This window comes from Brachionichthys hirsutus, chromosome 4, assembly GCF_040956055.1.
Source record: "Brachionichthys hirsutus isolate HB-005 chromosome 4, CSIRO-AGI_Bhir_v1, whole genome shotgun sequence".
In the NCBI taxonomy this organism is placed as follows: Eukaryota; Metazoa; Chordata; class Actinopteri; order Lophiiformes; family Brachionichthyidae; genus Brachionichthys; species Brachionichthys hirsutus.
In genome coordinates this window covers 15,975,798-15,999,418 of record NC_090900.1, presented here as the reverse complement: position 1 = coordinate 15,999,418, position 23,621 = coordinate 15,975,798, and the positions used below count along the sequence as shown (strand labels likewise).

The 23,621-nt window shown below is 58.5% G+C and overlaps 1 protein-coding gene across 1 annotated transcript; it reads right to left on the bottom strand.

Moving 5' to 3' along the window:
- On the bottom strand, window positions 1-23,442 carry cabin1 (calcineurin binding protein 1). The gene is given in 40 exon segments (XM_068738469.1): window positions 1-538; window positions 618-820; window positions 1,621-1,779; window positions 2,433-2,658; window positions 4,965-5,039; window positions 5,651-6,328; window positions 6,404-6,500; window positions 6,779-6,942; window positions 11,319-11,432; window positions 12,301-12,659; window positions 12,728-12,910; window positions 13,321-13,341; window positions 13,344-13,385; window positions 14,418-14,629; window positions 14,711-14,871; window positions 14,941-15,030; window positions 15,283-15,453; window positions 15,528-15,789; window positions 16,392-16,537; window positions 16,617-16,823; window positions 17,264-17,425; window positions 18,349-18,464; window positions 18,537-18,690; window positions 18,777-18,917; window positions 18,919-19,020; window positions 19,098-19,286; window positions 19,518-19,655; window positions 20,139-20,316; window positions 20,458-20,540; window positions 20,932-21,149; window positions 21,240-21,376; window positions 21,453-21,630; window positions 21,725-22,023; window positions 22,107-22,256; window positions 22,334-22,463; window positions 22,532-22,712; window positions 22,789-22,923; window positions 23,011-23,124; window positions 23,197-23,289; window positions 23,410-23,442. Coding segments are annotated over 40 exon segments (6,657 nt in total). The 3' UTR covers window positions 1-382.
- Window positions 23,443-23,621: the final 179 nt, after the last annotated feature.

The following is a 23,621-nucleotide window of genomic DNA, read 5'->3' as shown; positions in this document are numbered from 1 at the left end:
TCCTGTTTTATTTCCGTCTCTTCTGGAATCAGGTTTCACAACGCAGCATGCCAACGGAAAAATATATATCCCACAAAAGATCAAAAGAAAAACGGTGAATACAAAAATAGCACAAATTTCTAACTGAACAGGGTGTAAACATTCCCAATCTGCTACAAGTGTGAGGCCACGCGGCTGAAGCCCCGCCCACACGCAGCCCACCGCCGTCCCTCTGGCGTGCCGGCGTTCTCGAGTGCAGCTCAGAGGTACAGTTAGCGCACGACATAAAAAAGATGCGTAACGCAGTCCGGGCGGCGCCGTAAGCTGATGTGTGATATGCATAAATGGGACGCCACTGCGTCGTCGTTGGTCTCTAAAGCACGCAAAGGAAAGAGGGCGGGGCTCAGATGTCCATGTAATCGTCCTCGTCCTCCTCCTCCTCCTCCGACTCGCTCTCCAATGACGACTCCTGGCTCGACGTCTCCTGCACCTCCATCGCCGGTTGCCTCAGCGTGTCCTTTTTGACGTTGGCGGCAGACTGAGACGACAGGATGACGTTCTGCAGCGGGGAGGAGACGGCGGGGGGGTTAAACAGATCACGTGACCCCGGGTCATGTGACACGGCGTGACAGAAGTACCTTGAGTCTTTGTTTGGTCTCCTCTGAAATGCTGCCTTTTGGGGACAGGAGCGTGGGCGTGGGGGGCGTGACCGTGATCTCCGGGGGGAACTTGGTGACGGTGGAAGGGATGAAAAGCTTTGGCATGTTGGGCGGGACGCGGGCGCGGATCCGGTTTGGGTCTGGGGGCCTCGACTGTTCGCTGCTGGTGAACTGCTGCTGGTCTGAGACGCCACGACAACACAGGAAGTTAATGTTGTTGTTGTTTACGACGTACGCAACATGACGAATGCAGGCAGAAGAGCCGCTAATGTTAGCATGTATGTAGCTGATACTGCAGCTAATGTTAGCATGTATGTAGCTGATACTGCAGCTAATGTTAGCATGTCTGTAGCTGATACTGCAGCTAATGTTAACATATCTGTAGCTGATACTGTTAGCATGTCTGTAGCTGATACTGCAGCTAATGTTAACATGTCTGTAGCTGATACTGCAGCTAATGTTAGCATGTCTGTAGCTGATACTGCAGCTAATGTTAGCATGTCTGTAGCTGATACGGCAGCTAATGTTAACATGTTTGTAGCTGATACTGCAGCTAATGTTAGCATGTCTGTAGCTGATACTGCAGCTAATGTTAGCATGTATGTAGCTGATACTGCAGCTAATGTTAGCATGTCTGTAGCTGATACTGCAGGTAATGTTAGCATGTCTGTAGCTGATACTGCAGCTAATGTTAACATGTCTGTAGCTGATACTGCAGCTAATGTTAACATGTCTGTAGCTGATACTGCAGCTAATGTTAGCATGTCTGTAGCTGATACTGCAGCTAATGTTAGCATGTCTGTAGCTGATACTGCAGCTAATGTTAGCATATTTGCCGCTAACGTTAGCATGTCTGTAGCTAACATTAGCATTACTGCAGCTGATACTGCAGCTAATGTTAGCATATTTGCCGCTAACGTTAGCATGTCTGTAGCTAACATTAGCATTACTGCAGCTAACCTCCAGTTAGGCGCTGCCCTACCTGTGCAGGGCGGAGCTGTGCTACATGTGGCCGTTTCCTCCTGGAACCAGCCGGCTGCCGACTCGGGCCCCTGAGAGACGGAGGTGAGTTTCATCTGCTGACAAAGGTGGGACTCCTGCTGCCGGTAGGCGAGGCCCTCCGAGGCGTCCTGCTGCTCCTCTGGGGGAACAAACGACTCGCTTTACTTCCGTTTCATCCTGATGAGATGTTTTAAACGTCGAGTTTGTCGTTTGTAAACATAATCGTGACTCCCGAGCGTCCCGGCGACCGGCCATCAACCAATCAGCCTGAATGTGTCACAAACGATACGTTCGACAGCGAATCAATGCTTTCAGGCTCCTCTACTCGCGTTACCTAGGAAACCATTACATAATACTCTGAGCTGCAGCGACGTCAACCTGAGACGGAAGGCAGGCGAGATCAACCGATGCTGGACTCCAGGAGAGACGGCAAAATAAAATCCTGCAGGTAGGGGGCGGGACTAACAACACAAGAGGTTAAACATGAAGTAAACAAGAAACCTATGCAGCACAACGATGAAGGTGAGGATGAGGATGAGGAACAGGAATCAAAAGAGTCGCAATCTGGAGGAAATGATTTCTGAAACTTGTTTGGGGACCAATAAAACCCAGAAGGGGGAGGAAGCCAGGAATGTTGTGCAACAGGAACGTGGAAGTCCGGGGGCGCCCCCTGTTGGCCGCAGGGAGCACCTCCTCCACAGCAGAGCATCGTTTAACACTTCACCTCAGCACCCGAACACGTTCAGTTGCGTGTGCGTGACATGGTGGAGAAGTGGGCGGAGTCAGCTGTACCTGCGTGTGGCAGGAAGGCCACGGCGGCCGCCATGGCCGCTCTCCGGTGCTGCTCGTGGAAGCCCGAGGTTTGAGGTCTGGACAGTTTGCTCAGAGGCTCGTACACCACGGGCAGCGGGTGGCAGGAGGCGTGGCCGAGCAGGACGGTCGTCGGCAGCGCCGTGGGAAAGAAGATGTCTCGGTGCTCCTTGGTGAACTTGGGTGTGGTCGGGGCGTCGCCCGCAGCCTGACGGAGACAGAGAAAGACGAGCGGTCATGGCGTCTGCAGCCCCCCCGCCTCTGGGGTCGTTACACTTTTCAAACAATGTCGGTAACATCACGCTAAAAATCCTTCGTCCCCGTGCCAGAGTCCGGCGAGGAACGCGGCGCCGACCCGAACGACATCCCTCTGAGCCGCGTCGAGGGCTACTTATAAACACGAGAGCTGCACAAACAGGCGACGACAACAGATGCTGTCATGGCAACGCAGAGAGGAAATGAGAGAAGTTGGATGAGAGCTAGAGCCCAAAACCCGGAGCGGAGGAAAACCCGGAGCGTCACTGATTGAACCGAAGCTCCCGATGGAAATCGTCACAACGCGTTTCCGACCCAATAAGTGGTTCTGCTGATGGACGCCAGAGGGAACGCGACACAAAGGTGATGCTGCGCTCCGGGATTCAAACCCAGATGAGCCCGAAGCTCACAGGTTGTTCAGTCACTCCAAACAGATTCCGGGTTTAAAATTCCCCACACTCCTTAAAGCGGCACTTCGGAAGGAGAGAGATGCTTCTTGTTAAATTTAGCACCGTTTTGTCAGGACTTCAAAGCCCAGAGCGGCGACACGCACGCCGTTAGGCTCAGATACGCGCCGCCGTTAGGCTCAGACACGCACGCCGTTAGACTCAGACACGCCGCCGCCGTTAGGCTCAGACACGCCGCCGCCGTTAGGCTCAGACACGCCGCCGCCGTTAGGCTCAGACACGCCGCCGTTAGGCTCAGACACGCGCCGCCGTTAGGCTCAGACACGCACGCCGCCGTTAGGCTCAGACACGCACGCCGCCGTTAGGCTCAGACACGCACGCCGCCGTTAGGCTCAGACACGCACGCCGCCGTTAGGCTCAGACACGCACGCCGCCGTTAGGCTCAGACACGCCGCCGTTAGGCTCAGACACGCCGCCGTTAGGCTCAGACACGCCGCCGTTAGGCTCAGACACGCGCCGCCGTTAGGCTCAGACACGCGCCGCCGTTAGGCTCAGACACGCGCCGCCGTTAGGCTCAGACACGCACGCCGTTAGGCTCAGACACGCGCCGCCGTTAGGCTCAGACACGCGCCGCCGTTAGGCTCAGACACGCCGCCGCCGTTAGGCTCAGACACGCGCCGCCGTTAGGCTCAGACACGCGCCGCCGTTAGGCTCAGACACGCGCCGCCGTTAGGCTCAGACACGCGCCGCCGTTAGGCTCAGACACGCGCCGCCGTTAGGCTCAGACACGCGCCGCCGTTAGGCTCAGACACGCACGCCGTAGACACGCCGCCGGCGTTAGGCTCAGACACGCCGCCGTTAGGCTCAGACACGCACGGCGTGCTGCTGGACGATAATATTGGAGCTTTCATAAGATGTTTCTCCAGATCTCAGCGGGGAGCCGCAGCCAAATTGTTCTCTGAAACAGAGTCGAGTACGACGAAGCTCCCGACGGGATTCACGCTGCGGAATCAGACAGCAGCTTCAAAGCGCGCAGCTCTGATGATTCACGACGAAGCTGAGGTTAACCCTTTGACTGCCGCTCTGTCCGGCGAAGCTGAGGAAGCTGCAGCCGGAACGTCGGGAAGCGGCGAAGCTTCCCAGGCGGCAAAATGACAACACGCAACGAGCAATTAGGTTCCGCCGCGGCGCAAGTTAGCATAGGAGCGTCGCGTCACGTTAGCATTAGCTCAACACAAGCGACCTCGATGACAGCATTAACTCGGAGGGTTATTATGTTCCTCTACATGCCTTAGGATTGGCTGAGCATCGCCGTGACAACAGGGATGCAGAACAGGGGGAGCAACAAGCCGGTTCAGATGATGCCTTCAGGTTACTTCAGGTCATCCACCCCACGCCGAGAGCTATTTTTAACTCCTAGAGGAGGATCGCCTCAAAGGAATCTGTGATTGATTATTATTTTATGGAGTCGCAGGAAGAATCAGAAAATAAATCATCATGCGGATAAAGAAAGGCGAGAACGGCGTGCTGGTCAGCGAGTCCGGTTCTGGTGCCGAACGAGTCGCTGGACTTTGACCCGGCGACGCCGAAGCTGCAGCAAAGGAACCCAAAAGACACGATGGAAAGATAACGCGTGATCGTTTGACCCCTTCTGAGGGCGGGGGCTTCGTGTAGCCGTTCGGGAGTCATCCTCACGAGGAAGACTTAAAAGCAGCTAGCAGCAGTTAGCATCCAATGAAGACGCCAGAGCGCAGGAGGGATCTTCGCTGAGGCGGCATCGGCTAATCTTAGCTGGTCAGCTAGCTGCGACGCAGGGAGACCGGCTGTCATGGTTACCGGCTGTCATGGTTACCTGTCTTTGGGCAGATGTGGCCAACTGGATCTGGCAGAACTTCACGGCTTGGTCCAGGGCTACGTCCTCGTCGACCTGAAACAGAGCAGCGGATCTTCATTTTCCTCACACCCGGCATTAACATGGTTTACAGGGACGTCCCGTTCCTTCGGGGGACTCAGACGCAGAACGGCTTTCACTTCACGCCACGCCAAACCGCGGCGAGGTCGGGGTGGATCGGCGCCGTGCAGCCGAACGTTCGACCTGCAGCTTGTCGAGAAGCAGAACCCGTCTGGCGGGGGGGGGGGGGGAAACACGTCGAGGCTTGATGCGGCTCTCCCCCTTCATCTAGCACGCCAGCTAAATTAATGCAATGCATTCTGGGTACCTAGTCCTCCTACTTGTAGCTCAGTCGGTTCAGCCAGTTTTGGTGACGTCACAGTTGTGTGTTTACGTGTTAGCCGTCCTTTACAACAATGCTAACATATTAGCTTTAACCCCACGGGCGGCAGCTCCACTGCCGCCACGTGACATCACGAGAGAAATCCCACTTCCCATCACAGCAGGAAGTCTATTTTTAGAGTCAGGAAGTGAGCGAGGTCGATGTGGGTTAAGCGGGAGTAAAAAAGCGGCGTGTGGCGCCTGAAGGGGGGAGGCGCCTTCCTCCGGCGGGTGTCGTACTACTCAACCAGAGGCGGGAGGGTTACCTGTTTTATGAGCATGTAGGTCTCCGACATGATCTTCTCAATGCGTCCCAGGTCGTAGGTCATGACCTTCTGGCCCTGCTGCCACACCCTGTAGGCATCGAGCAGCAGCGTTTTCCCGGACTCCACATCCTCCAGGAGTTTCCTCTTCCTGTTGGGCCTCCGGAGCGGCCCCTGGTCGGCCCCGCCGGCCCCCGGGGCGACCTTGGGCACCGGGGCTTGGAGCTGCTGCCTGGACCCGATACTGAGCTCCTCCAGGGACAGCTCTGGTGTCCGGCGGCTGTCGGGCGCTTTCTGATGGGGCTCCACAGGAGCCTCTGCTTCCCCCCCCTGGTTGCCCCGGGAGTCTGCAGGTGTGGGGGCCCTCCCCCGGGTGCTGGTGTCCATCTCCATGGGCTCCTCTGGCCCTGCTTTGGGGCCTCCGCTCCCAGAAGTCTCCACCTTCCCGGGGAAGCCCTCCGGGACCGCTGTCCCTTTCTCTAAGGACGGCGGCGGCTGTGTGGCGAGCGGGGCCTGAGAGGCCTCCCTGGGCGCCATCCCGGCGGCGCCGGCTCCCTCCGTGAGGCCTGGCTTTTTGGGCAGCGCGTGTTTGCCGTCCTCCGACCCGGGCCCGCTGGATGCGTCTGTTGTGGTCATTTCCCCCATGGAGGGCGGGGCCGCTTTGTGAAGCTGCTCAGACACCTGAAACAGAAGAGGAACCGTCAGCCGGGGGGTCCGGACCCAGACCCTGACCCAGAGTGACGTGTTCTTCCTTACCCCCATCAGATTGGTCAGATTGTCCTCCAGAACCTTTACCGTTAGGAAAAATGCTCTCTTGGCCAAAACCTGGCGATCGACATCCCGTAAGTACTTCCTTCACGGAGGAGAAAGAAGCGAGAGGAGAGGTGTGAGAGCGGAAACCCGAGATCTCTCCGATAAGGACTATTGATTATTCATTCGTGGCAGTAATAACGCAGCTCAGATAAAACAAACGGACCTCCAGTTTGATGAAGACGCCGTTTCCACGGTTCTTAGCAGGATTACAGGAAACGCAGAACTCGGATCGATAATAACGACAAAGACGAGAAGCTCCAAGGAGCCTAAATCTAGAAACGCATCGGGACATCAGCTTCCTGGTCACGCGGGCCTTACTTCCCCTGGTCGGGGTTTCTCTGCAGCATGAAGGAGACCTTCAGCAGGGTGTCGTGGTCCTTGAGCTGAGACAGCACCTCCAGCAGCAGCACGATGGATCGGCTCATGTGAGACGCAAAACTCCCCGGGCGATCAATCTCATCTACCGGAATACGCCAGATGCCCTGGAGGGAGGAGGGAGGAGGGAGGAGGGAGGAGGGAGGGCAACAAAGAGGTCTGAGCTGGAAACGTCCAGGAGGCCAGGCCTCCGATTGGCTGGCGAGCTAACGCACTGATGGCTACGTTTGTTTTAGCTACGACCCGCGGGAGCGATTAGCAGGAAGCAGGAAGCACGAGGAGCTAACGGGGAAGCGTCCTGATGAGGAGATGGAGCGGCTGCAGGCTGGCTGGACATGCAGGAGGCGCGAGGGGAGGCGCGTGGGGAGGCGCGAGGGGAGGCGCGAGGGGAGGCGGCCTCATTAGCGCCCGGCTCCGTCCAAGCAGGCCGACGCGCTGCCAACAAGCGCGACCTTTTCTTCCATGGAAGGCGCCGCCTCTTCAGCGAGCACATGTCCGCTCGGCAGGTGAACCGAGGCGAGGCTCGCCGCCGATGCGAGGGCAGATGGCGGCCTTGAAGCACATGGCGAGGAGGGGAGCTCCAAAGACGGTGTCAGGATGGCGCAGGAAGTCAGGTGACATCCCCAAAATCACGAAACAGGAAGTAGGTCAACCTCAGATCCAGAGGATGGATCGATCCCGGGACGTCCTCCACGCTAACAGGAAGTGCTGATAAAAAGGATCCGTTTATTTATACCTGTTGCTACGAGAGGGGCGGGGCTTCGTCGTACAGGGCTGAAATCCTAAAGCCTTAATGACAAACTAAACTTAACTTCCTGAGGATTTACAATAAGGGGAGGGGCTCTGGAGGACAGATACTCCAATCAGGGGTGGGCATGATGTGGGCGTGGCCTCTGCTCACACACATCTGACCCATCTTCATCAGTCAGAGCCGTGGCTTTACTCAGATTACACTGCAGCACAGCCAAAGCAGATTTATAAGATTTGAACTCGGGGGGGTTTTAAGCCCCCCCCCGGGGAATAATGTGAACTCTGCCTGATATCTGGAGCAGCGGCTTCGGCCGACATCACGCAGAAATCAGACAGCTCAAGATGCACACCGAAGGGGCGTGGCCGAGGGATGGACGCACGACGGGAACGGGAACTTTTTGATGAAGTCAGAGCAGTTGCAGCCGCATTCCAGTCCTCTGATTGGCTGCCGCTCACCAGGTGAGTCTGGATCGTCATCATCAGCAGGGATTCAGAATAAATTAATAAAAAGCACGTCTCCTGCAGACGCGTGCTTCCTCGTGAACCCCCCCACGCCGACGCCGTATTGGGAACAACAACGCTGGAACCGCCCCCGTCGGGCGGAGCGATCCAAACGATTCCAAAATAAAAATGTAATTCAGCATCACAAAACGGGTCAAACAGAACCCCCCCCCCCCCCCCCCAGGACAGATTTCTCTTCTCTGGAAGTTGCCTGGAGGCGGCGGCGGGTTTCACCGCCAGTTAGAAAAACGTCTAATTGGCAGCGGTCTGTAGGCCACACCCACTAATCGGTCCACACCCACTCACGTGTCGATCTGCGTTCCTCTCTACGTCTGAGAAGCAATACCCCCCCCAGGAGTAAGAAGCCACCTTCCCCCGCCACAGAAAACAACAACAACAACAACAGAAGGGTAAAGGTCGGCAGGAGCAGGACGCCACTCACCATCACCGGAGGACGCGGCCCGTTTCCTGCCGGGCTGAGCAGCGCCAGCAGCCCCGACCCTGAAACAGGCTCAGAGAGCGAGGGCTGGGCTGCAGGAGAGGAGACCACGGCAACAGAGGAGGAGGAGGAGGAGGAGGAGGAGGCTGGAGTCGGGCCTGCGAGCTCCCACGGACTCGCTGCTCTCCCGGTTCCAAAACAAAAACACCCACGCACTCCATCGCTGCCCCCCCCCCCCCCCCCCGACCCCAGCCTGCTGGCGGTTCTCCTCCTCCCACTCCTTCGCCTCGCTGCACTATAACGCCGCCTGCAGCCAATCGGCGCCGGCCTTTGCCAGCCGCTCGGAGCCAATCGGAGGAACTCCCGCCTCCGATCGGCGCACGCCCACACGACACAGACACAAACAGTCAGGGGGAGGGGCGGAGCACGAAAACCGAGCAACAGGAAAGAAGCAGAGAAAACGCCGCAGGAAACGTCCCGCCTGAGCCAGCCCCCCCCCCTCCCCTCGCCCCGCCCCGCCCCGCCGGCCACCATAGACAGAGCAAACAAACGCACCTCGCTTTCACGGCTTCCTGTTCAGCGAGTGGAGGGAAAGGAGAGCTGCTGCAGAACGTGGAGCTTCCCGATGAAGGAGGAGGAGGAGGAGGAGACATTCCGATGGCCACGCTTAAATGCTCCAGCATGCAAATCTAAACATCGACTAAACGTTCTCGTCAGGCCAACGCTCCTCCCCTTAGAGGAAAGAGGAGTTCTCCGGAGTGGAGCTCCGCCCCCCGGCACAGCAGCGCACACAAAGGTTTGAGTCACACGGCGACCCGAGGAGAGGAACGCAGGAGTGACTGCTCCTCCCGGAACCGGACACGAGGAGACGCCGAGGCTTACCTCGGAGCAACGGAACCGAACACGAAGGCTCGGAATGTCCCCCGGGTTACCGGGACGGACCGGCAGGACGCACGGGACAACCGTCGTCTCTGGAGCTTCTCAGAGACAGTGAGTGGGTGGAAGAATGTGTGTGAGTGTGTGTGTCGGGGCGAGGAGGGAGGAGGAGGGAGGAGGTACCGCCGTGCCCGAGCGAACACAGAGGGAGTCCTCGGATCCGCCCCGGGGGCCCGGGGGCCATCGTCACATCCGGCCTCGCCGCTCGGCTTCAGGGCTGGAGAGGAGCACGCGCGTAACTTGAGGGGAGGCGTCCAGGTGACAGTCAGAGGAGCGCTGTCTGCACACCGATAGGCTCCTGCATGCAGACAGCCCAGCCAGAACAAACTGGGGCATCGTGACCACATGAGGGACGCCCCCCCCCCCCCGCCCCCCCCGCCCCACGTCTGTACACAGTTCTACTGATTAGCAGCACTGCGCTAAGTGACGACGACGGCCGACCACAAATTTGTGTCAGAAATTCACCCAACTGTCAGACAGCCAATCAGAGCTCCAGGTGATCGACTCACCTGAGAGGAACAGGTTAGACACGCCGTGTAGCCGCCGCCTCAGGACGCGCTCATACGCTCCCCGAACTTCACCAGCAGTCCAGAAACCAACCCGACGAAAACGGCGCCGTTGTCCCCAGGCAGAGCGAGAGCGATTGTTTGAAGAGCGAGAGCGATTGTTTGAAGGAACAGTAAAGCTACAGCAGGCTTTCCTCCAGAAGGGGCTCTGTGAGAGCCCGGTGGGAGGCGGAGCCGGCGGCGTCCTCCAGCTTATGCTCCCCCCCCCCCCCTACGGTCTGTTGACTCCACATCCAACCTGTTCGCCTCCAGCAACACGACCGTCGCCTGCCGCAGTGCGAGGCAACAGATTCATCGTACAGAGGCGTCGCCTACCGACCAATCGCTTCCTCGGATGACGACGTCATGACTCACGGACGACCTCGGTGCGTGGACGGGTTCAGAGAACGCAATTGTGTTTTTTTTGCACAGATATCATCCAACAGCAGAGAAGCTCTGTTCTAATGCGTCCCAGTGAATCAGAGGTCGACGGCGAATATTCAGTGAAACGCTGACTAATCACATGACATCACCAAAACGTCGAGTCGGGTACAGGTATAGGCATAGGTGTGTGAGATACACGAGGTGAGGTGCAGGTACAGGTACAGGCGTGTGAGGTACAGGTGCAGGTGTGTGAGGTACAGGCGTGTGAGGTGCAGGCATGTGAGGTGCAGGTAATATCGTGTGAGGTGCAGGTACAGGTGTGTGAGGTGCAGGTACAGGTGTGTGAGGTACAGGTACAGGTGTGTGAGGTGCAGGTACAGGTGTGTGAGGTGCAGGTACAGGTGTGTGAGGTGCAGGTACAGGTGTGTGAGGTGCAGGTACAGGTGTGTGAGGTGCAGGTACAGGTGTGTGAGGTGCAGGTACAGGTGTGTGAGGTGCAGGTACAGGTGTGTGAGGTGCAGGTACAGGTGTGTGAGGTGCAGGTACAGGTGTGTGAGGTGCAGGTACAGGTGTGTGAGGTGCAGGTACAGGTGTGTGAGGTACAGGTACAGGTGTGTGAGGTGCAGGTACAGGTGTGTGAGGTACAGGTACAGGTGTGTGAGGTGCAGGTACAGGTGTGTGAGGTGCAGGTACAGGTGTGTGAGGTACAGGTGCAGGTGTGTGAGGTACAGGTGCAGGTGTGTGAGGTGCAGGCGTGTGAGGTGCTGGTAATATCGTGTGAGGTGCAGGTACAGGTGTAGACGTGTGAGGTGCAGGTACAGGTGTGTGAGGTGCAGGTACAGGCGTGTGAGGTGCAGGTACAGGCGTGTGAGGTGCAGGTACAGGTGTACAGACATGAAACACGTAAACTGGTTACGCTCTGACTTACATTGAAGAGGTTTGTCTTGTTTCTCTCACAGAACAGTCCTTGTGCTGGCATGTGTTTCAGCTGTTGCCATGGGACACTGCTTCCTAGCAACACATCTCGGGCCCACTGTAGGTTCTGCGAAGAGAAATAAATAAATAAGGAAATGAGAAACACGTATTTATTCAAACATAACCCCGAGGAAACCCTTCCCCCGCCGGCGCCGGCCGGCCGAGGCGGTGCTGCAATAATGAACAATACGCTCATTTGCAATCACGAAAACGCAGCGCGATGACTCACACGCCAGAGCGGCTGTTTGGGCACGGTCCCGACTCCCGACTCCCGACTCCCGAGCTCACGGCACGTCGGGTCCAGTTTCACAAACCGAGGAGCCGGTCGATGGGCAGGAGAACGAAGGGGGCGCGGATCTATAGGGGTGTGATGGCAGCTGAGCGGCAGCGTGCATCCGACCGCATCCGACCGCATCCGGGTGGACGGTGGCTCCGCTGCGGGACGCCCGCCTCAGCCCAGAGTCAGTTTAAATGGTACCTCTAACGGCCATAAAACCCCCAAGTCCCCTTTCAAGCCCAGTTTTGACTGGGCAGGAAGAGGCCCGGCGGACCGGGTTCTGACAGAGGGGGGGGGGGGGCACCACCGTGAGGCCCAGTATAGAACTGGGACTCCCAGGGTGCAGCGCTGCAACCCAAACACACCTCAACAGACCCAAAGCACCAGAACTAACGCCTCCACGCCCCCCCATTAAGCCGGATCTGTCGGGGGGGTGGGCTTTATTTAGCCGCTACACGCTAACAGAGATCCCAGAACCACTCGGCCCCCAGCTGAGACGATGCGTTTAGACTCCTCCCCTGCAGTTTTACAGACTATTTCCCTTAAAATCACCTGCAGCGTCACGAGGGGCGGGGCAGAAGAGAAAGCGAGCGACACGGGAAAGGGTTTGACGGCCGAGCCGTCCTGTTGGAGGCGCCGGCGGCGAGCCCGGGCTCACCTGGTGGGTCCGGCTGTTGGTGTAGAAGAACGCCAGCCGGTAGAGGCTCTTGTAGTGCTGAGGGAAGCGGCCGAGGCACAGGAAGAGGGCGCCGACGCACGTCTCCAGCAGCAGGCGCCTCTGGTCCGGGCGCTCCGCCGGCAGCGCCGTGGGCACCTCCACCACCTCGGCGGGAGGCTCCGGCTTCCTCTTCCCGTCGCCGGCCGGGGTTTGAGGGGGGCCCGGCTTCAGAGGGTGAAGGCCGGGGTCGGCGGGGGCCTTGGTGGCCGAGGCCTCGGGGAGCGTCACCACAACGGACTCCACCACTTCCTGGATCAGCTTCTCCTCCGTCTGGACGGCGGGTGGTTCTCCGTGCGACGCTGAGGCGGCAGTCAAAGGGTTAACTCTTTCCTCAGACACCCGACAGGCGACCAGCGGGACAACGTACCCGCGTCCTCGGACGCCGGCCGGCTCTCCTTGGCGGGGGTCGTGCTTTCCGAGGAGGAGGAGGAGCTGGCTTTCCCGGAGGCCGGCTTGTGGCTGCCGTCCTGGGAGCTGGCGGGGTCGGTGAAGGCGTCCTGGGTGGAGTTGGAGTCGGAGAGCATCACCGCCTCGCTGTCCCGACTGCGTTCTGCCAAACACAGAGATGGCGTCACGCTGGACGCAGCGAATAAACGGAGGTCGGACATTTCTGTCTACGCGTGGTTTACTTTAACATGCGATGCAGGAAGACTGCAGCTGTTGGCCTGATGTGATGTCGGGGGTGGGGGGGGGGTGTATGAGACAAACGAGTCAAGTGCTGATTAGTGCGTCCCTGATGAGGCGCCGTTATAAAGCAGAGACGGACGAACAAGCTAGCGTTCCTGCTAATTGTCATGTTCTGCAGCCTCAGCAAAAAAAAAAAAAAAAAAGTCCTTAGCGGAGAAACTCCGACTCCGAATCAAGCACACAGGAGGACACAGCAGAGACACGGCGGGACGGAGACGGGTGTAAAGAGCAGCATGTCCTCTGACAGGGCTTGGTGGGGATGAATAGCAGTACCATTCAGGGACGCCAGCCACACGGAGACCTGGGCCGGCAGTAATCATGGTCAAGCTCTGGCGAGGCTGTTGGAGATACGGGGAGCCGGTTTTAAAATCAAGACAATCGGAATTTGTGTTCCAGAGAAACATTTCCTTCAACATCATTTACCTTCCAGGATTAAAGACACGGGACCCGATTCGGAGACAAACAGCAAGTCAAGCCTCCGAACAACAACGTAAACGTCGGCACCGAACTTCCCGGCTGTCCAATGCATCAAATAAATAAAAATTAACCGTTGAAGGGAAGTCCGGTGAGATTCCTGCAGCTTCGCGTCGCTGTCCCTTTAAATGTCTCGCTCGGGCCCCGCAGCACGGCGGGACAACGTCCAACCGGAGACGCGGTCCAATAATCCGTCAGCCACGTTCCTCCTCCTGACTCGGCATTTTCACACTAACTGGTCATAATTGGAGCTCATAGTCGAGGGGGGGTGGGGGGGGGGGCAGCGAAGCACATGATTGACACCAGGCTGTGAAGAATCGACGGCGCCTTCGAGCCCACACCAAACCCAGATAGAGCGTACCCACGTGACAGAGCAGACAGCTGTGATAGGTGGGGGGGGGGGGGGGGGGCTGGTCCATCAGCGACATGCATATAAAAGGCAAAGCAGGTGGTAAAGCAGGCAGGCAAAGAGGTAGCAGGCAGGCAGGCAGGTAGGCAGGAAGGCATCAGGAAAGGGCGACACACCCGGCAACACGGGCAATATGGCTGCTTCCCGAGCGCGTTCAAGCTCGACGCGCCGCGGAACCTCCAGATCCAGATCCAGAGAAATAAAAACATCCTCTCCCCGCGGCAAAACCGACAACGCTGAAATCTGAGCAGCTAGACACACACGCACGCGCGCGCACGCGCACGCACACACAGCGTCGTCTCAGAACTCCTAAACTAACTGGCAGCCATATTGCCCATTTGGCCGCACCCCAATCACCGGGGGGCGTGGGGATCATTGGAAATGAAACCGAAGCCGTTCCAGCATGGCGGCGAGCGACCCGAGCGCTCCCGCGGGCTCCTGTCCCGGCGAGCCCAACCCGAGTCGGTGTCTAGGACCGGGACCGTACCATCGGCCTGCCGCTCCTCCTGCCGCTGCTGCTGCCACTGCTGCCGCCGGAGCGTTTTGCGTTTGGCGTAATCGTGGTCAAACGGCGCGGCCACGAAAAGAGGTGATGTGAGACCTGGGGTGGCGGCGGACGGGAGGGAGGAGCTGAGGGCGGGGCCTGCGCAAACTGATGCACAGTTACAGTCCTCTTCCGTCGCGGAGGAGGGCTTCTCCCTGAAACAGGCAGAGAACAACATTCTGAACGCCGGCCTCGGGATTGGCTGTTCCCTGACGGCTCGCACGGCGGGGGCTCACTTGTCATTGGACCGCGGCATGCTGGGAACGCTCTTCTCCTCCCCTCGAGCAAACGGGCCGGTGGCGGCGTCGACCAGCAGGCCGAACAGGAGCTCGTGCTCCAGGTCCGGCTCGTTGGCCTCCAGCAGCTTCAGGACGGTGGCGCCGAGGCGGAAATGCAACTGGGCAAGGAAAGAAAGGGTCACGGGGGGGTTGGGGAACGCCGCGCGGCGCAACCAGGGGGGGGGTACCTCCAGGGCCTCCATCGCCAGGTCGGGGGGGTTGTGGTAATGGATCTTCCGTGGGTACCTGGCGGCTTCTTCGTGGAGGTAACGAGCTGCCTGCGAACGTAAAGAGGAGACGCGATTGGTCGCTGCGTCTGCCCCGCCCCCCACGACTCGCTCCGTACATCCGGGTCGGTCCTCCAGATCCGAGAGGCTTCCTCAGTTCTGGACTTCCATTCGTCACAAATATTTGTTTCTCAATTATCCAAAAATGTGGTCATTAAAAAAGACTGGTGACACCTGGGTCACACCTGCCTCCGTAGCCCCGCCCACTCATCCGAGCGCCGGGGTCGGATGAAGGTGATTTACCTTCCTGTAAAGCTGAAGGTACTCGGCGGGCGGCTGTTTGCGTTTCTCCGCTATCTTCCCCAGCATGTAGTGAATGAGCCACTCCTCTTCGTCGCTGTCACACTCGCAGCGAGCGGCGCCCTGGAAGCACTGGAACGCCGTCTCCAACATGGCGTCCCGCCTCTCCTCCATCTGAGGTCGGCAAGAGGAGACCGAGTGACTCGCCAGAAAGAGGCGTGTGAAATCTGCCCAGGTCGGCGCCTCACCTGTCGGACCACCTCGGGGGGGAGCTCGCTGCGCCACTGCTTCAGCTGCCTGGAGGCGAACGAATGCAGGGCGTACGAGATGGCGCCGTACTCGATCCACAGGGACAGGTTGGAGCGGTCGATCTCCAGCGCGCGCTTGAAGCACTTCAGCACCACCTCCGAGTGCTTCCAGATGGGAACGTCGCTCTTCAGCTCGTTGGAGTTGAGCTTCTCCTGGATGCGGCTGGCCCGGGCCAGCGCCATCCCGGCCCAGGAGTCGAACCTGAGGAGGGGCGAGACGCGGGACGACGCGTTCAGGGGCTGACAGGCGGGCGCGCGACCTTTCGCCGTCGACAGGCGCGCGCGCGCGACCTTTCGCCGTCGACAGGCGCGCGCGCGCGACCTTTAGCCGTCGACAGGCGCGCGCGCGCGACCTTTCGCCGTCGACAGGCGCGCGCGCGCGACCTTTAGCCGTCGACAGGCGCGCGCGCGCGACCTTTAGCCGTCGACAGGCGCGCGCGCGCGACCTTTAGCCGTCTACAGGCGCGCGCGCGCGCGACCTTTAGCCGTCGACAGGCGCGCGCGCGCGACCTTTAGCCGTCTACAGGCGCGCGCGCGCGACCTTTAGCCGTCTACAGGCGCGCACACAGAAGATCCTGGTCTTGTGTTGCCATCTAGTGGTCACTATGAGGGTTGCGCTGCACTCGATCTTTTATGTTTGTGTTGTTGTGATGATGATGATGGTGATGATGGTGATGATGATGCTGATGATGATGGTGATGATGGTGATGATGATGGTGATGATGCTGATGATGATGGTGATGATGGTGATGATGATGATGATGATGATGAAGATGCTGGCGCACTGCTCTGCAGAGGCGTTACCTTTTGGGACACACACATATGTCGTGCATGTAGAACTTGATGGCTTTGGACTGCTCCTTGTTCTTGAAGTGGTAATCAGCCAGCAGGTAGTAGATCTCATCGATGATTGGAGGAGCTGGAGCTCCGCCCTCGGGAAGACACGGGGCCTTAAAGAGATAAAACAAAAGCGTAAGGATTCCCGCGCCACGGAGAGGGGCGTGTCCTCGGTGCCAGCTACCAGTCGACCTTCTCCGTTATGCCTTCGATGTAATCCGCCACTTCGTCCATGGTCAGCGTGGGGGTGTCGCCCAGGGGGGCGACGCCAGAGAACCTCCTCAGCAGATTGGCCAGCTCCGCCGACACCGTGCTCGTCTTGTAGCTGTCGAAGTCGGGCAGCGACTTCGGTTTGAAATACTGGAACATGAAGAGGGCGTCGCCCCACAGCAGCTCAACCTGTGGGGGACGAGGGACGGCGTTAGCGTCAGCAAGAGAGAGAGACACACACACACACACACACACACACACACACACGTTCCGACGCCCTGAAAAGGTGGAGCGACACAAAGAGAACCGAGGAGGGCGGGGCTTCCCGTCCCCGCGAGGGTCGATGGGGTCACGTATCCGCGTCGCTGGCTCCGGCTCCAACTAGTTATTTTTGTAAAAGGTGCGAAGTCCTCCCAATTAGTCGAAGCATGGAGGCGTTCGCCGCCTCTTCATCACTATCTAGCTATTATCCAATGAGGAGGATGATGATGATGATGATGATGATGCTGTAACGGCTTTTTACTGGGATGGTTCAGAGATGATCCGTGAACCCTCCATCAACATGACAGAGAGAAGCCTTTCTGTCACACACGGGTCGTCATGGTGACGCGTACGACATCACAGCTCACCTGCGGAGCGGAGTGGTCCTCCAGGTAGCGGGCCTTGCTCTTCTTGCTGGGGTAGGCGTACAGGCAGAAGAAGCACTGCTCCAGCGCCACCTCCAGCTCCTCCCTGTAGGGACGGGAGCCATTTTGAGAGGACGATGCCATCTCCTTCTCCAGAACCCGAACCTGTTGGGAGGCACAAATACAAATATCAATCCCACTTCAGCAGACACGGACCGGACCGGAACCCTTGGCTGGAGAAAGCAGGAACTGGATTATGGATTTTTCCATTTCTAAAAACTCTTTACGTCATAAACCGATTTTCATTTCAGGATAAAAGCCTTCTCAGCAGAGCCTCGCCGTCTTTCAGAGAAACTCATCAAAGCTCCCGAGCGCTAAAATATTCATGCTTAATGTGCAGCCATGCGTCCCTCCCAGACATTCGGTCTGAGGCGTGATTTAGCTCTACCCACAATGCTTTGCTTGAGCCTAAGAGACACTTGTGTTCTTGTTACCTCTGCCAAGGAGGTTAATACGCCCGACAGCGTTTCTTAGCAGGATTATGGATCTGGATGAATAATCTGAAGACGGGTTCAATTAAATTCTGAGAGCGATCCGATCAGTTACCCAGTCACTTTACGGAGGAGGACTCCCTTTCAAAGGAATAACCCCCCCCCCCTTGCTTCTGCCCCTCCCACCACAGCTAAAACGGGATGTAATTAATAAAGAATTGTGTTAAAGTAACTTTTATTTCGCTTTTGTTTCTGTGTTATTTACACTTTCATGTGTTTTATCTGTCGTAATATACCTGTAGGCGTGTAAACGGGGATTTATCTCGTTTACAACATTTATGATGGGAAATAGAGTTCCGGTTTTCGGACAGTATTACGGAACAAGTTATGTTGGAGAACCGAGGTTCCACCGTCGGGGTCCGATCTGAACCGTCGTGAAACACGATCAGAACGTTTCAGTTTGAACCTTTTGGCTCAGATCGGACCGGGAACTTTGGCTACAGCCGGCGAGACACGCCACAGAAACGTGTTCGGCTTGGACGCCGACAGCAGGCGGTCCCTGCAGAGGGGGGGAGGGGGGGGGTCCCCTTCACTCACATAGAACTTGAGCAGCGCTCCGCCCGAGTTGCAGCACAAGGTGCGACGGCCGAGGTACTCGTGGGCCGTGTTCAGCAGCATCAGGGAGGAGGGCAGCATGGGAGAGTCGGAGTCATCTGGGAGAGACGCCAGACGATTCACCAGAGAACGAGCACCGGGGGGGGGGGGGGGGCGGGGCGTCAACGAACCTTCGTCGTCTCCCACAGACATATGCTGCCGGAGCATGCAGTCGAACGCGGCCTCCTCGTGCTTGATGATGCGGTACAGGATGATCCACGGCAGCACCGAGAAGAAGTACGGCTCCTTGGGGTCGTCGGAGACGCTCATGCTGAGGTCGATCAGCTGGGAGGCATGAACGCATGAACAACGCATGAACGCATGAACGCACGTATGAATACATGAGCCACCGGGAACGTCTCGGCCCGGACCTGGATGAGGTTGTTTGCGAGTCGGGCCGTGCTGGAGAAGTGAGGAACGTTGCCGAGGAGCTCGGCGTCTTCGGCGAAGCAGACCTCGATGCCGGCCAGCAGCTTGAGGATGGTGCCGACCCACTCCTCCTTGCTGGGGGGGGGAGCCGCCGGCGGCGGAGCCGAGCTGCTGCAGGGCCTCGTTCAGCGCCAGATCGCTGCACTGCAGGCACTGCTGGTGGTCCTGCAGCTTCAGCAGCGAGTTCTGGACCAGAAGGGGGGCGGCGGGGGGGTTACACGGAGCAGCTCTACACAGGCATGGATGACTGGAGCGGATCTGACCTGCAGGAGCAGCAGCTGAGCGGGCCGCTCCGGTGCCGAGCTCACGAACTCCAGAGGTTTGTTCCTGCCGCCGTAAACGAGCGTGGGCCGCAGCAGACGCACGACGGCGCCGAAGTCGGCCGCCTCAGAGAGGCGCTGGATCTCCTCCAGGGACTGGCAGCGCTCCAGGGACTTCAGGCGCCGGTCGATCTGAGCGAAGGGAGGCGAGGACGGGTTCGGAGACGGGTTAGGAGACGGGTTAGGAGACGGGTTAGGAGACGGGTTAGGAGACGGGTTAGGAGACGGGTTAGGAGACGGGTTAGGAGACGGGTTAAGAGACGGGTTAGGAGACGGGTTAAGAGACGGGTTAGGAGACGGGTTAGGAGACGGGTTAGGAGACGCCCCCCCCCCAAACCGAGGATTCAGACCGCGCTGTTGTACCTCCTCCACAGAGATGGCCGCATCGACCCGCAGGTTGGGCAGGCTGATGGTGTAACGTCTCCCTTCAGGCAGCCTGGGCTCGCTCTGCAGCAAGCCGGTGCAGACGTCGTAGCTCTCCAGCGCCGACTCCATGTCTCCCTGGCAGGAGACGAGACACACGGGCTCGCGGGTCAGACCCGGCTGGGCCCAGACGGGCTTGCGGGTCGGACCCGGTTGAGCTCAGACGGGCTCGCGGGTCAGGCCCGGCTGGGCTCAGACGGGCTCGCGGGTCGGGCCCGGCTGGGCTCAGACGGGCTCGCGGGTCGGGCCCGGCTGGGCTCAGACGGGCTCGCGGGTCAGACCCGGCTGGGCTCAGACGGGCTCGCGGGTCGGGCCCGGTTGAGCTCAGACGGGCTCGCGGGTTGGGCCCGGCTGAGCCCAAACAGGCTCGCGGGTCAGGCCCGGCTGGGCCCAGACGGGCTCGCGGGTCGGGCCCGGTTGAGCCCAGACGGGCTCGCGGGTCAGGCCCGGCTGGGCTCAGACGGGCTCGCGGGTCGGGCCCGGCTGGGCCCAGACGGGCTCGCGGGTCAGGCCCGGCTGAGCTCAGCGGACTCACGCCACGACCAGAAACACAGACTTCACCTGCAGAGAAAGGAAGCGCGCCTTCAGCCAGTAGACGCGCACCGTGATGTCCAGCCAGCCGGCCCCAAACAGCTCCTTCTGGGCGGAGCCTAAAGCCAGGAGCAGCAAATCGCCCTGGAAGTTCTGTCCGGGGAACTCAGAGGTCGCCGCGTCGTCGCCAGCACCGGCGCCGCTTCTCCTGGGAGGAGCTAGACGACACATCCCCATGTTGACTTTCCAAAATGGCGTAAACCTGCACACGATGGTGTCGACGGCCCCCCCCACGTTCAGGCCTGGTCAGCAGGCCTGAACGTGGAGCTGCAAAGCCTCAACCAATCACATGAATGGGCGGGACTTACCTTTGCTGTGAGACCAATGTTCCAACTGCAGCTCCATGCAGGCTAAACTCATCGTTAGCATTTCCTGCACAAGTAGCACAAACAAGTCGTTAGCCTCAACGTCGAAGCTAATGTGATGCAAAACAAAAGAAAAAGACTGCCCGACAACAGCTGACCACTTAAATAATCACATGATGATGTCATGACATGCTAACATTAGCTGCTGCTTGTCTTCCAGACACAGCGTTTGAGCAGGTGAGGCAGACGCGTTGATGTCCTTTACAGATTTATTGTCTTCAGACTTTACAGTGATTGTTCTACAGTCACGCCATAATCGTTTAAAACTGGCACCGATTAATCCAACATGAATCAGGACCCGGACGTTTTCAGCCGGTGCTCAAAGAAGTTGAAGACGTCGAAAACATTTAGTTCTTAAATCCAGCTGCAGAACTCAAACTGGTTTTCCCGTCACTTACTCGGGTATGTTGGGCGTTGCCGTCCTGAAACAGAGGGTTCGGAAGACCAGAGCTGTACTTCCTCCAGGTCTGGTAGACCTCCAGCACCACGGCGGCCAGCCCCCGAGGCCACGCCTCCAGGAACTTCTGCCCCAGCGCTTTCAGGTAACGCATCATCAGCTCCAGAACGCCACCATTGGTCAGATTACTGAGCAGGAAGTTGTGGACATCCTGTTGCTCTACAGCGGCAGCAGGGGGGGGGGGGGGGCAGTGTTACCACGACAGGAACGGCAAAAAAGCCCGGCGGCAAACTGCAGATGAAAACCTACCAGATTCCATGTATTCAACGGCGCCGAGGGCCAGGCAGCCCCCGTGCAGCGGCTGCATGTCCTCCTTCGCTTCACTCGGAGCCTCAAGATTACTCAGACTCTCGTCGTCGTCGTCGTCAGGATCAAACTTCTTCAACCTGCAACGAAACCGTTTTCATCCCGTGATGCCGGCGCCGCGCCGCGCCGCGCCGCGCCGGTGTCGGTGCAACCTACCTGGAAGGCAGGTACTTAAAAAGCAGTTCCTGAAAATCGATCTTCTCTTCCTTCTTGCACTTCGTGTTTCGAACGCGAGCCGAGCGCCGCTTGGCCGTCTCCCCGCTGTCCTCCACCAAGCGCTTCCTTTTCACCGCCTTCTTCGCTTTATCCGTCAGCGACACGTCCAGCGCCGAGGCTGCGGCCCGGCGGGACAAAGCAGAACGACATTAAAGGTTCAAAACCGGAGGATTATCAGGGAGACCAGAGAGAAACGTCCCTGAGCAACCGACCGGCGGGGGGAGAGGTCGTGGTGACCTCCACCGTGGCCTGGCTGGGGAGGATCTGAGGCTGGGGCACAGCCGCCGGCTCCGGCAGGACCATCATGGGGGGCAGAGATGAGCTGGGGCTGCTGCTCAGCACAGTGGGCTGGCCCATTCCGACGGGGCTGCTGGGCTGGGGGAGGTTCTGGAGGAAGTTCGGGTCTCTGTATTCTGACAAATCAATCCTGCGTCCCAGGCTGGGGCGGGGGGGGTCGCATGTGGTCTGGTGTCTGTACATTGCGAGGAGGCTTTCACCCACACGCTTCCACCTGAGGGACAGAACCCCAGAACGGTGTGAAAAGCCTTCAAGCTGTGACCCCCCCCCCCCCCGGATCCAGGACGCATCACTCACGAGAGGCAGTGGATTGGTTGAACCAGGACCAGGTCGGGTTCTGGTTCACAGCGAGAGAGCGCCCGTCTGCGCCTCCTCATCTCCAGAGCCTCCTCCACAATGGCGTCGCGTTCCTCCGTCTCCACGTCCACGTAGTGAACCGACATATCGCTGTCGAGGGACAGACAGCCGAGGTTAGTCCGCTACGAGACGCCGCGCCGCCTCCTAGAGGGGAGGGGTGGAGTCACCATTTCATGAACATCTGCATGGTGTCCCGCTTCAGGCAGGGCTGCTCCGCAAAGATCTTCTCCTTCAGCACCAGGCCTTTGGCGTAACGGTGATCCCTCTCAAGAGCTCTGGCAATGAAGCACAAACACCCTGGAGGAAGAAACGACAGCCTCAGCAGAGGGGCGGGGCGGGGGCGGGGCCGGCGAGGCCTTACGTACAGCTGTAATCGCTGAGCGTGTACAGAATAGTAATCAGGTTGTCCAGGCAGGGCCAGTGGTCCGGGTTGCAGTTCAGCCCCTCCTCGAAGGCGTGCCGGGCCAGCGGTATCCGGACGAGCCGCACGGCCAGCTGCCCGACTTTGTACCACACGTTCACGTCGGTGGAATCCAGCATGACGGCCTGAGGGACGCAGACGCAGCGCGAGCACTCGGCACGGGACGGAGGACACGCGTTTACGGTCCGGCGGCTCATTTACCTCCAGATAAAACTCCATGGCCGTCTCCAGGTCGTCCCGGTTAGCAGACATCGTCGCCAGGTTTTTAAAAGTGGAATATTTCAACATCAGCCCGGGATGCTTGAGGCCCGCGCCCCGGTCGTCAGAGGCCGCCGCCTACAACGAGACGGGATAGGTCACAGTTTGAGGTGATGACGTGACGGTTTTAGCGGCCCGACGCTGGTTTGAAGCGTCTCAGTTCACCTCTTTGAGCAGCGGCGTTTTGAGAAGCTCATGATAAGCCTTCGCCGACTCCTCAAAGCGGTCGTGCTTCTGCAGGTCTAAAGCTTTGTGATACAAGGCGAACGCCTCGGCTTCCTGTGGAGACAAGTCGAAGACAGGCTGGTTCAGACCCAGAGAGAAACATCTGGATCGGCGCGGAACCCGTACCTGAGCCTCTTTTGTGCGACTCTTGCTACTTCGTAAAGGATCCTGAGACTCATCCGCCACCGACGACGCGGCGTTCAGCGCCGCAATGCGAATCTAACGGGAAACCAGTTTAGTTAGAATACATTTAGATAAGTGGAGATGGATTTACTGGGACTCGGATGACGAGGACGTGACAGACATTAAGATCGACGTGCAGCCGAAACGAGTCCTGACTCGGAGACGTTTCAAATTTAAAAGCCTTACCATCTTAAGGAGTCGGCGGTTTGCAGGTTTTCACTGGATCCACGTGAAAATAACCAGTTATTGTACCGTGGAGACAAAAATGAAAGCTGCTTTAGATTCTCAGGCAAATGTGACGTTAGGTGAAAAGTAAAAACGGTGCGTCCCAACTATTCCACCGAGTCTTTAAGTTAACCACAGACCGA